Consider the following 17762-nt stretch of genomic DNA (forward strand, 5'->3'; position numbering starts at 1 on the left):
TTAATGTTAGATCATTTAGTTCACTTCTGACTATGAATGCCTGCAGAGGCACTGAGGATGTCTTGGTGGTCCAATTTGACCAGATAATTTCAGTGTGGGGGGGGGTGTCTCATCCCCAGCATTGTTTTTGGGGTAGCTCAAGTCCCCCCCCCCGCATTCATGCTACAAGTTCCATGCAAGCTTGTCCTCTATGATACTGATGATGAAATAGAATGAAAAATGCATGCACCAATCAAACTGAGTGCAAGATGGCTAACTTTATAATAGCCACAAAACTGGAGTATTATCCCTCATTGGGCCCAAACAGAAGATTATATGTTGATTACGTATGCTTTAAACATGTTGTAGTTATTCTGAAATTGTTCTTTTACCACCCGAGACAGATAAAGAGTAGATCTACTCACTGGCCAGGGGAAACCACTGTGTTTCCTTTATGCCTTCTTTCCATTCACCAAGGGCTAATACCTGTTATTAATCATTATTATTACCATTACTATCATCATTACAGAAGGCTTCTGAAGAGCTAATTTTAGAACTAGGGCACAATCATGCAGTACAGAATAAGATTTTACCAGAATAGCAGGTGGCAAACCTGCCAACACATCACCTCCAGAATAGCTATTAAAAGGCACATACAGCCAGCAATTTAAAATGGATGAAACCAACGCATGTCCATCATAGCATATAATCAAGACTGAGAAATGCATTCCAACAAAAAGTTAAAAGCACATGTGAAGTAAAATTAGTCTGGAAGAGAAGTACTTTTAACTGCTTTTATGATGAATCTACAGTCGCTTATGTCTTGGCTCTTCAGCACATTCTAAAAGGGGCTTCAAACAATATCTGTTGTGTTGGGGGACTCAAATATGTAACTAAATAAAAATTGAATATAGCAAACATCCAAGACACACACCACACCACTTTGTGGCGATGCAAGTAAAGGTCACACTCCTTGCTGGCCATGAGGTATTTGGGATACCAAATCAAGGCAAGAAAGTAAACCTTTTTCTCCGTTGTTAAAAATAAAGGCAGTTCCCTGGTAGTCGAGCCTGTATCTCTCCAGTGTAAGGCACCAGCCACTTTGTAGGCAAAATACATTGAGTACTTCTGACAAATTTAGGTTCAGAAAGGGGAAAACATGACAATGACAGCCAATTTCAAATTGTTTTTCCTTAGCGGAAGGTGAAAACTTCAGAAGATGGGTCCCAGTGTATAATGTGGCTGAATTTGGTATTTTCAAATTCAATATATATATATATATATATATATATATATATCCATAAGATATACATTAAAACTGTTTTATGCTGCAAATGAAACAAAGATGAAATAAAGACTCCAGGCTGATGTGAAGAGGCACATTCATTCCTGGACAACTAAAGCACCATGTGATGAGATGTGCATGTTTGAGGAAGTCAGCATGAAAGATCCGACACCACACTTTACAGATCACCTCCCTTCCCATAAAATATAACCCAGTAGAATGCATTCACATATTCAAATGTGAGTAATTGTTCACCAAATAACAAAATAACGGGAGATTAAATGAGGTAGGTACACTCCCCCACCAGTAATGTTTTGCACTCCTATAAACCACATGAAATAATCTGCTAACAGCAGCTATTTATTGATTTGTAACCTAGAGTTATTTATCTGTAACTGCTCTGTATTCAATAATACTGTGCATTCACAGTCATGGCACTATTGCCATGCCTTATAAATACCCCCAAACCATACCATGACAGCCAGCAACTGCACTGGGTGATGGAGGTCTGTTCAGCTGGTGATCAAGGCACAGGAGGATGTTCCAGCCCCCCCTCCCTTGCCATCAAGTGAGAGTGCAACAATTAGAAATAGGACATCTGTCATAATTCCTCATCACAGCCTTTTTGGCTGGCTGGAGGGGTCTGGAAAAACCATTCTGTGCTCCAACCACCACCTGAACAGAACTGCTTTGCTTGTTGCAGCTGCTGACTGCTAAGGTGGTTTTGGGGTTTTCGTCCAGGTCATTGGGTAATGTAGGATACCAGGATACATCAATATAGTACAACTTATATGGATCAGTGGTCAGTGGCTGAAAACCCATGTGCAATTGCAATGTCTAAATGTAATGCATAGGGGCAGGGAGCATTCACACACTACCCTGTGGGCTTAAATGCCCCACGGTATATAAGATGGTTCCACGAGTACAACTTTGCTTAGGCCACTATCAACTGTATATGATCATTGCACATGGTCCAAAAAAAATATCACTCCAGATGTAGTGCAACTTGTGCCTACATATGTCACTAACAGGATGCCAGCTGCTATGTATTTTCTCATTAGGATTCTCAATCAGTTTTAATATATGATAATATTTCAGCATTATTAGCTACCCTTATCCTCTATGTAAGCACAGTATTAATCCTACCAGGAGATGACATCTAGAAATTCCTTGCATTTTCTTTCGCCAACAGAAAATGGGCTAATAAAATGCCATATTGTCTATTTTGTGCCAGCTTGACCATGAAACTCTCTTTGGCAAGTCACCATCTCTCATCTTTCACAATGTTGTTGTGAGGCTATGGTGAAAGGAAGGGGATTGATGTGTGCTGCGCTGTGTCCCTTTGGGGAAGGATGGGAAATGTATGCAATAAATAAAATCCTGTTTTCCTTGCTTCTGTGTTGCATTGCTTCTGTGTTTGGAACCATGTAGGCTTTCAATTGTGATATTAAAGGAAGGTTTCAGCTCTACTTAACTGTAGTTTTTATTGCATTCTGCTATAGATGACAGTAAAATGAAACTGAATTGAATGACAGAAGGGAGAGCTTCAGATAAAGCCAATCATACCGAGTACTTCCTCTTTTTTGCGATCTGCTGATGGAGCCAAGATGACTGTCAGTTCTTTATGGAATCTGTCTCTGTTGCTACTCGGACCTACCCTACCCCTGTGGGCAACTGATATTTCCTGCATTAACCAAGATGGCAAGCCAGTTGACTGGTAAGTAAAACAGGTAGCTTTGGAGAAAGACAAAGCAAAACCAGAAGTTTTAAATACAAACAAGATAAAGAAGCTCAGACACTTGACTCTAAGTGGAAGCAGCGAGTGAACTAATATTAGAGGCTTATTAAGCTAGTCTTTGAACTATACATGTGGAAAATGAAATTTAAGTTGCTGAATCTGATTAGATCCTGTGCTATATAGCACATCATTGCAGTATGACTAATTGCAGAGCAGTGATGGATTCACAAAGGGCTTATTTCTTTTCATCAAGAGGGGAAATGGTTATGCGTTATAATTCCAAGCCTCGGGGAAGGAGGAGCATTGAGAATGGCACGTATGTGAAACTGCATCACATAGAAGAGTTTTTTTTCTCTTTCACTCTCCTACAAAAAGCCAAGACTGGCTTCAGAGAAGACAGATAGACATTTCTTGGTATTTCCATTTTGACCTAGTTCCACAAAAAGACTGATAGCATAGCCATGTTTGGTCTGAATTACCTCCCCTCTTGATGTTCCTCAAACAGTAGCATCCTTTATTCATCAAGATGGATATTGTTGCTAGTCATTCAATGGGAGTTTGTTTAAAGAGGAAAGGAACTGCTTGTTCCTGTTATTTCCTTTGCTGTGTAGCACTATGCATCCATCAGAGTTATCCACTCATTTGTCCCCCAGTAAAACACTCCTGAAGTGTCTTCTCACACAGAGCTTTCAGCTTTTTGAAAGGCAAAGATACATGGAATCAGTGCATGCAAAGGAAGGCAGATTACATTATTGCAGACCATCTCCAGTGTTCAAGACATCTTCTATACCGAAGACCTCACCAGTGCAAGCCCAAGTTAATAATAATCACAAGAGCAAGTAGAAAATCTTGAAGTTGCCCAATTACTACATAGAGAGATCAAGCACATATGCCAGCTGGTAATATTTTCCCCACTACAATGAAATATATTCTTATTTAAATTATAGTATTCATTTCTGCATCTGTATGTATATGTGTACTATAATTTCTGTCTGTGTCTTATACTATAATCACTGCGTCTTATGCTTTACAAATTCACATGCCCAAACAGTCAGCAAGTCTGTTGTGTTATCAATGGGATTTCAGCAAAAATGAATATGTTACCAGGAATGATAATCCTTGGAATGAGTTACTCCCAAACTCTGCTGTCTAAAAAGATGCCAGCTGAGCAGAAACAGGTTCAGCTAAGTTGCACTAGTTGTACACACACATGCACATACATTGCACAGTTAAAGTGTTGTGGGGAGAAGTACTAGACTTGTATTTCAAAAAGAATATGAACTCTGCAAAAACAAAAACAGGCTCAGACCCATGTTTCAGCCCACTGATTTTAAACTAAATCATAACAGTTTCCACATTTGTTTGGCTTGAGGTTAGCAGAACTGAAAGTGCTGCATTAAAAAAAAATCTTGCACAAAAGAGATATGTCACACTTATATAGTCTGGTTGAAACAGGATGCATTTCATTCTAATGGCAATACTTAACCAGAAAGCTGAAACATTTCTGAAGGTGTATTTCTTAACTGCCCCAATTACTGGCCTTCTTACATCCTCATTTAAAATAGTTCAGTGGTTCTCAAACAGTGGGGTGGGACTCCTTGGGGGGCAGGAGATGAGAGATACTCAAAGGGACTCAAACCTTGGAGGCTCTGATCTCTCCTCCTTCTGTTTCCAAACTTTTTAATTTGTACACACACTAAATAAAATATTTTTATTTATGCACTACTTTGAGGGGGGAGGGATGGTGTCCACATGTAGATGTAAAGGGGGGGTCCCAAGGGTGAAAAAAGCTGAGTACCACTGAAATAGTGATTATTAGTTTAATAAATTATAGTGAGCAGGGTTAATTTACTGTTTTGAGCATTTTTCTAATACATATGAAAACCACAGGACAAATGTAGACAAACAACATCTTATAACACCCTTGCACACACAATTAGAAGTTATAGGCACCCTAAAAGTTTGACTAACCTGTCTATATATACATGGATATGTTAGCTATTTGTAGTGTAACACCCCTCCCCTGATTTGTGTATAGTTATCCTGTTTGATCACCTGGAGATAACAGTCATTTATCACAGGAGATCAAGAAACTGGCTATCACAGTATTGTTCTATACTGGACATAGTGCAACTGTACTAGTCCTTCCCTTCACAACCCCTGCCGAGAAAAAAAGCAACAAGCCACAATTAATATACAATAGTATTCCTGATTCCTTGGATGCAATCTTTATACCTTATAGGGAGAGTCTGGAAAAGTTCCTTTTTTTGACATCCTCTATCAGAATCTCATAGGCAGCATGTCCAGTGGATATGTCACCTGGGACATTCTGCTCAAAGGAAATTGGGGTGAGGACTATTAAGAAGACCCCCCAAAACTTCAACATCTTTAAGGTTTAGACTAAAAAGCAAGAGCAGATCTGCCACCCTACAAACCTGCAAGCAACAGGCACAATCTGCCACTGCGTGGTATGTCCAACATTTTCCCCTTGAAACCCTTCTTCAACCAATGTAAAATTGCTACAATTCAGTTATTTTCATGGGTTTGCCAGTTGAATGCTGCCTATGGGCAAATCTAAAGTTTCAGCTAAGCATACGTGAAAACCTGTTCATTCTCCCTAAGTTAGGGGTAGAAACAATATGCAAAAATATCCAGAATTTGTTGGAAAATGTGCTTGTTAAGTGTCAAGAAACCCTGATGAGGAGAATCTTGGAGTGGACAGAATCTTTACAGTTCAGAACATATTCTACATAAAATTTGCTTTTAATAAAACGTTTGGGCACTGTCTTTTGATAACCCTTCCCTTGATAACCCTTATTGCAGAAAATTGGGTCGATTCTTATTGTTTTTTTTGTTGTTGTTTACAACCCCCACCCCAGGTATATTCTATATAAATTCCCAAAGCATATGCACTATGGCTCTTCTGGAACTGGGCTTCAATATATGTTTATGGATTCCTTGACTCCAGTCTGGAAACAGAGTGAATATTTCATCAACATGACAGAGAGTGCTCTTGGACAGACTCTACAGCAACTCTATCAGGCTTACAAATCCAAGGCAAGTAACATCAAATTCAAACAGAAACAGCCTGAGAAAAGACTCTAAAGTTAAGATTGAAATCAACAAGATAATATTTAGTAGAAGAGTTTGTGATATGTTAGATATGATTCTTTTTTTAAAAAAAAGGAAATAGATATGACTTGGGGTACTCCTGGCAACCACCATCTGGGCTGCTCTTCATATCTTTTAACATTCTTAGGCAATGGTATTGTTTTGTTTTTTAAACCCTCTGGCCAGTATTAATCCACTTCTGCTTTGAATACTCCAGGGCAACTGCCATGTACCTCAGACACAAATGGTAGGGGATAGTTAAATACAATGGAGTTATTTAGACTCAAGATATGCTGCTAATTATAATATGGGGAAACACAATGCAAAAGCTTAGCTTAGCACCTCCTGTACTTACATGTTTCTATTCAAAGATAATTTTATGTTCCAGAGGCTCACATTCAAAGCAATATAGCTGTTCCCCATCATGATAAAAAATACTGTACAGTACTGTATTCTAGAGCAAGATTTCTCATTCTGGGCTATATCAGGGTACTTTCAGAGTATGACATGAAGTGACTTATACAAGGATGAAAGTTTTTAGAGTGTATGTTGCAGGACAAGCATGGATTGGCTTTAGCCTTGTGCGATCTCCACCTTCTTTAAAAATGGAAACTTTGACATCCATCAATGTATTTTAAATTGACAAAGCAAGAATGTTGTTCAATCGTTTAAGCACACATTGCATAAGCAATGTTTTACATGGACAGAGCAAGACTTCAGACTGAGGATCTGTCTTTCATTAAGACAAAACTAATCAGTGTAAGTGGTCCTGACTATCTTACTTAAGAATGTAAAATAGTGTCTTGTTGGATCAAGTCAAAATCGATCTGTGCTCTTTTTAAGAATCCAAACAACCAGGCGGCTTTGAGTGATCTCAAAGAAGTTAGACAATAGTCTATTTTCTGGCAATTCCTGCTCTACAAAACCCAAGTAGCTCTTGCAAAGTGTTGGGCTATATCCTTATCATGGGGCTGTGAAGACTGCAAGTGAAGGACAATTTGTCCCTGAGAAAACTTTCCTGCTATTTACTGGTGTTCTTGTTAAGGAATCCCTAACAACTTGCAAGAAACCCCAACAATTTGCAAGAAACCTTTGAATTTCTTGCAGCATAGTTTGAAAAGTACTGGTTTACAAGAAACTGCACTCTGCCTTTCACTGCAGATGAACTAAAAGAAAACTGCAGTGTAAGGTTTTCCTTCCATTTGCTTTGGTGTTGCTGGTGATTTTGATTTTGGCTTTGATGTAGTGATGAAAGGCTCTGTGTACAGTATTTTCTTAATATGATAGGGAGAGTGTCATCTTTAAATTCTCTTTTTTTCTGAACTCAGTAAAATATTGAATGATGAGTGTGTCTTTTTTAGAAGAACAGTACTGCCTATGTGATCTACAATGATGGCCCACCTAATAAAATGAATTACAGTTGGACACATGCACATTCTAAAGGTAATAATAAATAGCTCTGAGCTGCTTTTTTGCATCTGGGGATAAGCTTTTATTTTGCTTTTCTCTCCGTTGTTTGATGAATTCACTAAGGGTACAGCCTATTTTAAAAATGTAACATACATATTTCACATGTTTTTACTTCTTATATTGGAATCATTGCTCACAAGAAAAGTTTAAACATTTAATGTTGTCTTATACATTTCTCCCCACAGCTTACACACACACACATGCATGCACACACACCATTTGGGAACTAAAAATGAGAGGAAAAACTCAATTTGAAGCAGGGATATAATTCTGCACTTACTTTCTTCTAAAGGGAAGCAAAGAACAATTTTCTCCTGCTGTGATGATGTCTTCAAAAATCACGTGGGTTTCAAAAGCCTATTTGCAATTCAGCACTTATTGTATACAAAATTCTCATGTTGTTGTTTTGCACAGAGAACAGCATTTTCTACACAGGAAACAGAACAGAATTCTCTGTTTTTATTTTCTAAGGACCTTATCACACTAACGAAATCTTGCTGAGGAACAGGATTTAAATTAGAAAAAAACACGCAAATGCAGGAAGTTTATCACATGACATTAGTGCCAAAGTGAAACAATGCGAAGATAAAGTGAAGGCAAAAAGGACAAAAATTGCAGCTTTTTACTTTCGGAACTTCCTGAAAGTAAAAAGCTGCCATTTTTGTCCCTTTTGCCTTCACTTTATCTCTGCATTGTTTCACTTTGGCACTAATGTCATGTGATAAACTTCCCGTATTTGTGTTTTTTTAAAAATTTAACTCCACTTTAAATCCTGTTTCTCAGTGGGATTTCACTAGTGTGATAAAGTCCTAAGTGGCACAGTGGATACACAAAGCTAACTACATTCTAAGGATTAATTTACAATTGTTAATGGAAATTTCAGGAATAATGTATGGAGAGAGTTCTTCAGAAAACACTATATGTTATTCATTCACAGTACCCTTTGTATTAAGAATACTATAGGATACTCTCCTTCAGGCAGATAAAGCCCTGTACAGCTTGGGTTTAGGTTATCTGAAGAACTATATTTTCCCATCTGAGCCGGACTATGTTTAGGTATCTTTGGAGGTGGTCTTTCTCTCTGTCCCATGGGTACATCTGGTGATGACACAGGAGAGGATATTCTTGCTGACACTTCTAGGCTCTAGAACTCTCTTCTTAGAAAAGTTACACCAGCACCTTCCCTGCTATCATTTTGTAAGCAGCTGAAGACCTTTTGGCAGATATTTGATGGCTGACTGGTCAGGAGGGCAGAACCTTTCACAAAGCGCTATACTGTTTGTTAGTTGTTTTCTTTTTGTTGGTCATGCTTTTTACCACTTTTAATATTATTGTTAGTTTAACTATATTATTATTTTTTGTATGGCATGAATTTTAAATCTGTACCTGTACCTTAAGACCTGGACTGGAAAAAGGAGGGATATGAATGTATGCTGTATTATTATTATTATTATTATTATTATTATTATGATGATGATGATGCTTAGTTCTGATCTCCTTGTGTTTGCTCTTCTTCTATATGGCAGGGTTTCTGGTCCTGGATCAATACCAAGGTTTTTGGGTTATTCACAGTATTCCTGAGTTCCCTCCATTTCCTGAGGATGGTTATAGCTATCCATCCACAGGGAAATACAATGGACAGACAGTGATTTGCCTAACATTCCGACGCGATCAGTTTGCAGAAATAGGTAATAATTACTATGCATATACAGTTCAGGCTCTATTTGATGAAGTGTTTTACGTAACTACTGGGATTTTAAAAATGTTTTATTAGTATAGCTGATGTAAGATCTAACCCATCCCCGTCACAAAAACTGCCTATTTCAACTGGAACGGCTTTGTTTAACATCTTGTTTACCATGGCATCTCAGAACTACTTTTCATCCTGTCCAGACAAGCAACTCTTGTGCTACAACCCAAATATTTACAACTGCTCCATCCCAAAGGCCCTCCACACAGAGCTTTTCAATCTGCAAAAGTTGTGCACTGGATCCAAGCTGCCATCAGTCCCTTGGAAGCAAAGGCTCACCAAGCTCCAGTCAGCCCAGGGAGAAACAGTCTTCAGCTTTGCTAAAACTCACAGTTATCATGAAGGTAGGTGTTTACTATATAGCAGGGAGGAGGATCATGTGGGCCTCGAGATGCTATTGGGCATCACTAGGGTTGGTGTCACCCAGTGCGGTAACCATGGTGTCACCAACCCCATTGACCTCCTCCCACACACCATACAGAATCCTTACTAATTTTTTTTGTACTGATGTTACTCATAAGTCATAATTCTTGTGTTTCACTGAATGTAATGGTAATAGTTGTGATGTAAAACAACTAGCAAAATTAAAATTCTACCTTTAAATTAAAATAGCCTATGCACAGCCTAAATGTATTTACAGATACATAGTTTAATGTGCTTGAAGTGAACATTTGGTAAATTTAGTAAGATGGTGGTTTTTTAAAAAAATTAAAAGGATAAAAATTATTTTTTTTAAAAATTAAAATTTTATTTAAAAAAAAATAATTCAATTTTTAAAAACTAGGGCTTCTCCTTTTTCCTCCCCCTGAGCCTCATCACACCAAAACACCATCTCTTTAGTGTTTTAAAGGGACACAAGAAAATGCCACTGCCTGTTTCTGCCCAAAGGCAGATGCTTGAGGAGCATTGGTGTCACCTCCATTAGGGTCTCACCTGGTGTGGTCTGAACCCCCTCCACACACACCTAGTGATGCCACTGATTCTCAGCAGTCCTAGCTAGCATAATCAATAGTGAACAATGGTGGGGTCTGCACTTCAGGAACATCTGGAGGGCTGCATAATTCTCATCCCACAGTGCTTGTTGTGGCTCACTCTAGAAATTTGTATTTCTTCGTTGTTCCTAATATTAGAAATCCAAAAATGTTTCACATTTTTCCTTGACATGAAGGTGCACCTGTTGAAAGGCGAATCAGAAAAGCTCCCATGCCTGCATCATGCTCTCCTGTGGTCCAAATTTAGCAAGACCTCTAAGAATAATCATTATGATGATGAGCTGACAAAGCTCCAAGACAGGCTTGATAAAGGGCCATCCCCATCTAAATACTCTACAAAAATCTCCCTGTTTTGTGATATTCTTACAGCTTAAGTTATGCAAACCTAATTCCCTCCCTCAAAGCCTTCATAAAGTTATTTCAAAATATTTTCACTTTAAAAAGAGTTTAAAGAGTTCAATCAGAAAAGAAACGGCCAAATATTATCCCTAATAACAGGAAGTGAAAATATTTAAGAAGCTAAACATACAATAACTTCTCAATTTCCTCCTCAATTTACCAGAGATCTATGCAGCTTGGATGGCACAGAAGCTGAAAACAGATTTTCTAATAGAATCCTGGAAGCGAAAGGGGCATGGACTCTTCTCAAATTGTTCTCTTCCTTATCACGTCTACAACATAAACCTGATCAAGATGCCATGGAATTCCTCCTTCTCTTCTTATTATGATCATTCAAAGTGGTGTGTTTCTTTGAAGCCTGAAGACCAATGGACCTGTATTGGGGACTTAAACTATGCTGCTCAACAGGCCAAGAGAAGTGGTGGCTTTGTCTGCACCCAGAATGAGCATATTTACAAAGCTTTCAGGTCATTGGTGCTCCACTATTATGACTGCTGAACTTCACGAACTTATGCATCAGTCTGGTAGCACAGATGCTGGACTTGTAAGTTTCTAGTCTACATTATTTAGAAAAAACAAAAATATCTGGGACATGATTTCCAGAGACCAAGAAATTATCCACATAACAGATTGTACCTACTATCTTGGTTTACTTCTACTTTGCTCCAAAGGTGGCCAACTTCAGAAGGTCTGGGGGGGGCAATGTTTTGCTTTGGGACTCTCCAGGAATCACACAAAATGCCCAGAGAGAGCACAAATAAAATGAAAGTGACCAAATGTCAACATCTGCTTTTGAAAAAAAATCAGGCAATTTTTGAAGTTAAGGAGTGCAGGGGCAAAGGAGTGGCACATTTTAAAAGTGTATTTTAACTCCTGGGCCTAACTTACACAATATCCTTGTCTCAGGGCTAATGTGGAGTATTCCCAAACTGGCTCTGTATCACTGGAGACACAAAGTCTGGTTTTAGCCTGAAATGACCTCAAGACCATGAGCCACACACCTTGTAATTCTAAGGAAAATTTGTTTCTACAAGGTGTAGCCACTGGGCTCTCATGCGGCCTTAGCTTACCTTAATTTGAGATATGCCAGCCTGCGTAAAGTATGAGTATCAGCACTTCCAAATCCCTTCTTGCTGTCTATCCCCACACATATGAATATGTACATATGAATATGTGCATATGTGTGTGCATGTGTCCTATCGGATGCTGACTCGGATGATATCTCTCATTCTCAGCCACCCCTTGGATCAACCCTGAATCTAAACTGGATGACAGGACAAGGCAAAAAAACAACCAGGGGGAAATAACAGAGGGTTTTTAAAATTAAAAAATGGATTGAAAGTGAACTAGGTTAGTCTATGTTATAGTCTCAAAATGTAAAAAAATTCTGCACTGCTCCTGGAAGGTTTAGAGATTTAGAGCAGTGTTTTTCAGGCTATCTGAAAGGGGGACCAGCAGTTTCTTTCTTAATATGCCAGGGGCTGGTAACATATTTGTGCCCATTGGTTACAACTATTTTTTTCTTTCCTGAAAACACAGTGGACTGAAAGCCAAATGGCTCACTGACAAGCACTGGTCCAGGAATCATGTCTTTTCAAATAGCATTGGTTTAAGCCTAAACAAAAAGCAATCCCAGGTGAGCCAACAGTCTGCTGGGCTATTATGTTCCTGGAATGCACAACTTGTAAGGGTTGCTCCTGCCCCCCAGAATCCAACCATCATCTATTCTGAAATATACCAGGGTTTCATCCTTTGTTTGTTTGTTTGTTTGTCTGAAGTCTGTTGTGAGTGGTATATCCTCCCCTCCCTGGCAATGAAAGGAGGGCAAGAAGGTTGGAGGAGAACCTATATTGCAATGGTCACACACCTATCTAATGCATCATCAATGAAACCACCCAAAAGTAAAAATAAAAGGTACTGAGCAGACATGAAAATTAACCACACTCTATCAGAATCTGCTGGGATTTCCACCAAAAGTTCACCTCCTGCCCTGTATTTCAAAAACCATGGACCATCCTGTAAATTCATCAGAAATACCTCTGGACAGGAGAAATATTATATGGATCTTTCAAAAAATTCTGACACATTCAGATACAGCTCCTGCCAAATCCCAAGGTTTTGGTCCAGTCTGGATAAGTACTAAGCTGCTTTCCCACTCCATATAAGTTCAGCCTGAGAGATTTCCAATGGAAGCGATTCACCGTGTTTTGTTTTTGTTTGCTTGGGTCATAAAAATTTTTGCAGTCAGGGCTGAACTTTCCCCACCTGGTTCTAGTCTATGCTAAAAGGATAGTATCATATAAAATTTCAAATTACAGAATTAGTCATTGTAGTAAAACATGCAAGCATGCATGATTTAAAATTTTGCTTCTTAGTACCAAATTAAAAGGTTGATGTTAGTTCAGAATATGTTATTGCCTGACATATAATTTGGAGTTATTTATAAGGCTAGCAAATACCCTGCTTGAAGTAACTGCAAGCACAAGGAAGTCATGATATAATATAGCCTATCTGCCAGTTCGTGTACAAACAGCTTGATGATGCTTCCTTCAAATGTAGCTCTATCTAGAAAAATGTCTGTCACTCAGAATAACCATGTTGTTTTAAGTGATATTTTAAAACCAGTTCTAATAAAAGCTCATTAAATGGGCCCCTGATTTCAGTGTATTTCTAAGTAGAATATGGTGTGTGTGCGTGTGTGTGTGTGCGTGTGTGCGCGCACGCGCGCATGTGTATCAAAGTTTGAAAAAGTTTATTTATTGACGATTCCCAGAATTCAGTGTAGCCACTGGCTTTTCCAGGCTTTGTGAAAAATACATGAACTCTCAGTCAATAGCTCAAATAAGGAAACATTTTCACTTGCAGACCTCTTCATGATCAAGTGTTCACCAGATCCAGCTGCACTTTCCATCAGTAATGGCATTTAGATTCCCATCAACCCAAAGTTGTGTGTGGCAGGGAATTCACCCCTATCCATTCAGAGACAAAGTTGACATCCTCTATCCCACCCTTTTCATTGGGACACAAATGAAAAGTGTGTTTTTGTTGTTCCTTTTCTGTTTAATTTTACCTGCTGAATGTGGACCTTTGACACTGGGCCACTTTTTTTCTTTGAAGTTTCCTTTTGTATTTTCTTGTGTTTTGTAACGTTTAGTTGCAGTTTTCAATTCATTAATATTTTAACTGTCACTGCAGATTTATTGTAAATTATTAGGGTTGACAAATAACCACACACAAAGAACATGTTTCCATCAAAGAGAAAAGTACATATGTAAGAATCAGTCCTCATAACTAAGATGTAGGACCAGCCTAGCAAACAGTTTAGATCTAACCTTTTAATATTCCAAATCAACACTATTGGTAATTTTAAATGTAGATTAGCATGGCTGCATCTACACTGCAGAACTAATGCAATTTGAGACAATTTAAACAGTCATGGCTCAATGTTATTAAATTCTGGGATTCTGGCATGGAGCCATGACAGGTAAAGCAGTGTCAGACTACATTAATTCTGCAGTATGGCAGCAGCCTATGCTGCCTTCCATAATGTGAAAGACCATGTTAGATTCTATTTCCTGAGCTTGGTAGGAAATACAGACTACCTCCTCTTGACAATGACACTACAAAAGCAAAATAAAATACAGTAGAGATACATCCAGCTACCACAAAAAGTTAGCAAAGACTTCCTTCTCCTTTCACTCTGAGAAATTTGAAGCAAGATAAATGAATATAACATCCTTTTGAGTGGAAGATCTCAGTGCATTCAGTGTCACTATGTCAATTACATTTCTCTCCTTGCAAAAAGAGCAGCTGTGTGGGACTACCCTTGTTCCTGAAGGAAACTATTTTCATATGAACGAAACATGTGCTTCATCAGAAATTGAAGGAAGGAGTGCACAGACTTAAGATGGGATGGGTGGGTGACAGAAGAGAAATATGATGGCATAACTAGGTGGGGAAAGCTGGGGCATTCCCCACTAAGCAGCAAAACTGAAAGCACAAGTAGCTAGGCTTCCTGGAACAGAAATCCTAGTTTATCAGAATGTGGTGAATAAATGGTAAAAGCCAGTGAACTAAACAAACTCAGTACATTGCCCAAATGTGTTAATTTTAAACAGCAATAGTTCCCTAACATGACAACTTGGCATCTAGGCAGTGATAACCTCTGTATTCTGAGTTCAAAGCCTCTAGGAAAGGTCCTATATGAACCCTCACAAACAAATATACACATAAATGGACCACCAAACAGGAAGTATCTGAGGAGAATCAGTGCCTCCGTCCCCTTGGAGACCTTACCTTCATCTGCAGAAGTTCCATCTTCAGCTAGTCCTCCAAATGTTAACACTCCTGCCCTTTTAGTGAATGAGCAAGGATGGTTCCAAAAATTTGCCATTCTTTCCTTCTGTAACACATGTCTTTCCTTTTTCACAGGCTTGGAAGCAGGATACCTGGGACTAGCCAGTTTAGAAAATATCAAGAAAGGACGAAGAAGGAGGAGAGGTGGAGGCAAGGCTTGTGAATCTCAGCAACAAGTAAGTTGTATGATCAGTAAGTCCATGTAATTCACCTGCTGATACAACTTAAGGTTGGCTGTGAGCAGAGTGATCAGTATTCAACCGTCCCATTTCAAAAACCCAGAATTTGCTCATGTTTCAACTAGAGAGTATATAGCATCTGAGCATCTATGTTCAAGTCATAGTGTCTGGAGTCAGATGCCAAAGACCAAGAATGGCTTGAGAAAAGAGCAAATTTGGTTTTTCCTCTGTGCATTCCCTTTGGCTTTTATCTGGTATATTTTCATTGCTGTTTCATTTGTGACCAAACCAGATATGTGCAGTCTTGTTAAACATGTTTAGCTATAAAATAGAGGCAGAAGGCTCATATTTTAGATTTATCAAGAACTGAGCTGAATTATTTGGACTACTAGCACCCATTAATCCAACTGAAAAGGCGTCACTCAGCAGTGGTCCAGAAATTGTTATACATTTTCAGAGCTAGAGCAAAACATCATTCCCATCATCCACCCTTTACTCCTCCTTCACACAAATGTTCCCTTCTAGATCTGGCTCTTGTCTCTCTTCACCTCAAAGCACCTGATCTCTCAGCAGTGAATAAAGTCAGCAGTTGTGTTTTTGTTCTGTTCAGGCACACTGAATGAATTCTTCCTTGTCTCCTCAGCTGCAGGCCAATATCTTCCCATCTGCACAGACACACATGTCTTCCCATATTTTTTTAGCAGGTCTGCAGTAGATGTCCTGTTTAAAAACTGTTATAATACCAACAGAGATTATTGCACACACTTTATACCCTCATTTTCCTGATGGGATACATGCACATTTAACTTCAAAGACAAGTCTTAGCACATTCTCCCACTGGCAGCCCATATGCAGTCCAGATGCAACCCAGGCTTATCCTGTAGCTTTTCAAGGAGGGGATTTTCAAGGGCCGGCTGTATACGGGCATCCAATGGAAGAATGTGCTAAGACCCATCTTTGAAGTTAAACACGTGTGTGTCCTGTCAGGAAAACAACGAGATAAAGTGTGTGCAATAATCATCTGTATGGTGCCTGAAAGCTGAAATGGTAACTGCAGTTCAATGGAAAACATATTTAATGTTTCCCTTTGGGGGAGGAAGTCCATCATAATCAACTAGAGGACTGTTGGAAAAATGCTAGTCTCATTTGGAAAATATGGAGTTTACTTGCCAAAACTTTGGAAGATTCTACATGATTGGGAAGCCTGCAAGATGCAGGGTGTGGGCAACCTTCAGTCCCTCTCCATGTGGCCTGCAACTATGACTATTTAGCACAGTGAGAGCCAATGCCCACTAAGACTGATGGTGCAAATGTGGGGGATAAGATATGCCATCAGTGAAGAGTACTGCTGCCCAAACTGGTTAGCGATGCTGCTGGCATGTACCTTTCCCCAAGGATTTTAACCCCTCTCCTCCCCGCATCATCCTCACACACAATTCAGTTCCTCTATGTGCCTGCTAGGGATGTAATTCTTCTTTAAAAAAATTCTTCTCCGTGAATAATTTTATTCATGCAATGAATCATGTTATCAACTGTTTACGAAAAATGGTTTTTGAAGACTGTTTGCAGTTCAGGATTTATTCTGTGGAAAATTTACATGTGGTATTTTTACACAGAAAACCACATTTTCTGTGCAAAAAACCAGACTGTGTGTGTGTGTGTGTGTGTGTGTGTGTGTGTATTCATTCCGGTGCAGGAAATTCTGTTTCCCTGCACAGAAAATGCTGTTGTGTATTTAAAACAACAGGCAAATTTTACATGACATAAATCCCAAACTGTGAAGCTTCTCGTCAGTCCAGAATTCTTCTTGTCAGGTTTCTTGACACTCAAGAAAAGTGTTTTTTCAACTTTTTCCATTCCTAGTTTTGGTTTGTCTGGCTGTCTATACACTTCATCAAGAGGAGATGGAGACTGCAGGGCAGCACCCACTGTTACGCTAACAGCCAGCTGTCTCTGTCCCAGCATCTCCCATAACTTCAAGTCACTATTCCAAGGAGAAAAAAGACCGCCTAGAAGGCAAGGAGACAAAACACCACACAACAGGTAGAAAATTGTTTGACTTTAAGACTATTTCTCTAGGCACTGCACTCTGTGGTTTCTGCCTTATTGTGTTGCTGCAAATTTTCTTCCAGCTGCTCTGTTTCTCATGGGCAATGACTTTAAAGCTATGGAAGCTGCTGGGAAGGCATCTAGAGAAACCACATTAAATAAGATAACTTTTACAGAAGGGTATCTGCACCACAGTTCTAGTGGTTTGATACCACTTTAATTGCCAAGCCTCCATTCTGTAGAGTTTTGGGATGTGTAGTTCATAGAGGACTATGTAGAAATCTCTAGGGCACTTCCTGGAGCAGCTAGCAGATAATTCAAAAGAATGGATTATACTACAAATCCCAAGCTTCCATCTGAAAGAACTATGGCAATTAAAATAGTATCAAACTCATATAATTCTGTAAAGAGAAGAAGAGCCCTTTGAAAGTACTGGTCTGACAGGAGAAAGAAA

At 39.0% G+C, this 17762-nt stretch overlaps 2 protein-coding genes across 5 annotated transcripts in view; one reads left to right on the forward strand and one right to left on the reverse strand.

The window, feature by feature from the left end:
- LOC121930000 (uricase-like) overlaps positions 1-17762 on the reverse strand; it is a 48743-nt gene that overhangs the window by 22081 nt on the left and 8900 nt on the right. The window contains exons 1-2 of one of the 4 annotated variants that reach the window (XM_042466130.1): positions 10885-10981; positions 7864-8010 (exon numbers count right to left, since the gene is read on the reverse strand). The exons of 1 other annotated variant lie outside the window; for it this stretch is intronic. Coding sequence is in view for 1 of the 3 variants with exons in the window: in XM_042466129.1 (XP_042322063.1) it covers positions 9665-9673 (9 nt within the window). In the remaining 2 variants the exon portion in view is untranslated. Of the gene's footprint in view, positions 1-7863; positions 8011-9664; positions 9751-10884; positions 11008-17762 lie in introns of those variants that run through there. 2 more of the 4 variants (XM_042466131.1, XM_042466129.1) reach the window with 2 other exon arrangements.
- Positions 2862-17324, forward strand: DNASE2B (deoxyribonuclease 2 beta). Its single transcript, XM_042466127.1, has 8 exons — positions 2862-2981; positions 5882-6059; positions 7475-7556; positions 9110-9271; positions 9477-9677; positions 10888-11268; positions 15156-15256; positions 17123-17324. The coding sequence occupies exons 1-6, from the start codon at positions 2872-2874 to the stop codon at positions 11220-11222; spliced, it is 1068 nt and encodes a 355-aa protein (XP_042322061.1). The 5' UTR covers positions 2862-2871; the 3' UTR covers positions 11223-11268; positions 15156-15256; positions 17123-17324.

The sequence above is a fragment of the Sceloporus undulatus genome, chromosome 4 (assembly GCF_019175285.1).
Source record: "Sceloporus undulatus isolate JIND9_A2432 ecotype Alabama chromosome 4, SceUnd_v1.1, whole genome shotgun sequence".
Lineage (NCBI taxonomy): Eukaryota > Metazoa > Chordata > Lepidosauria > Squamata > Phrynosomatidae > Sceloporus > Sceloporus undulatus.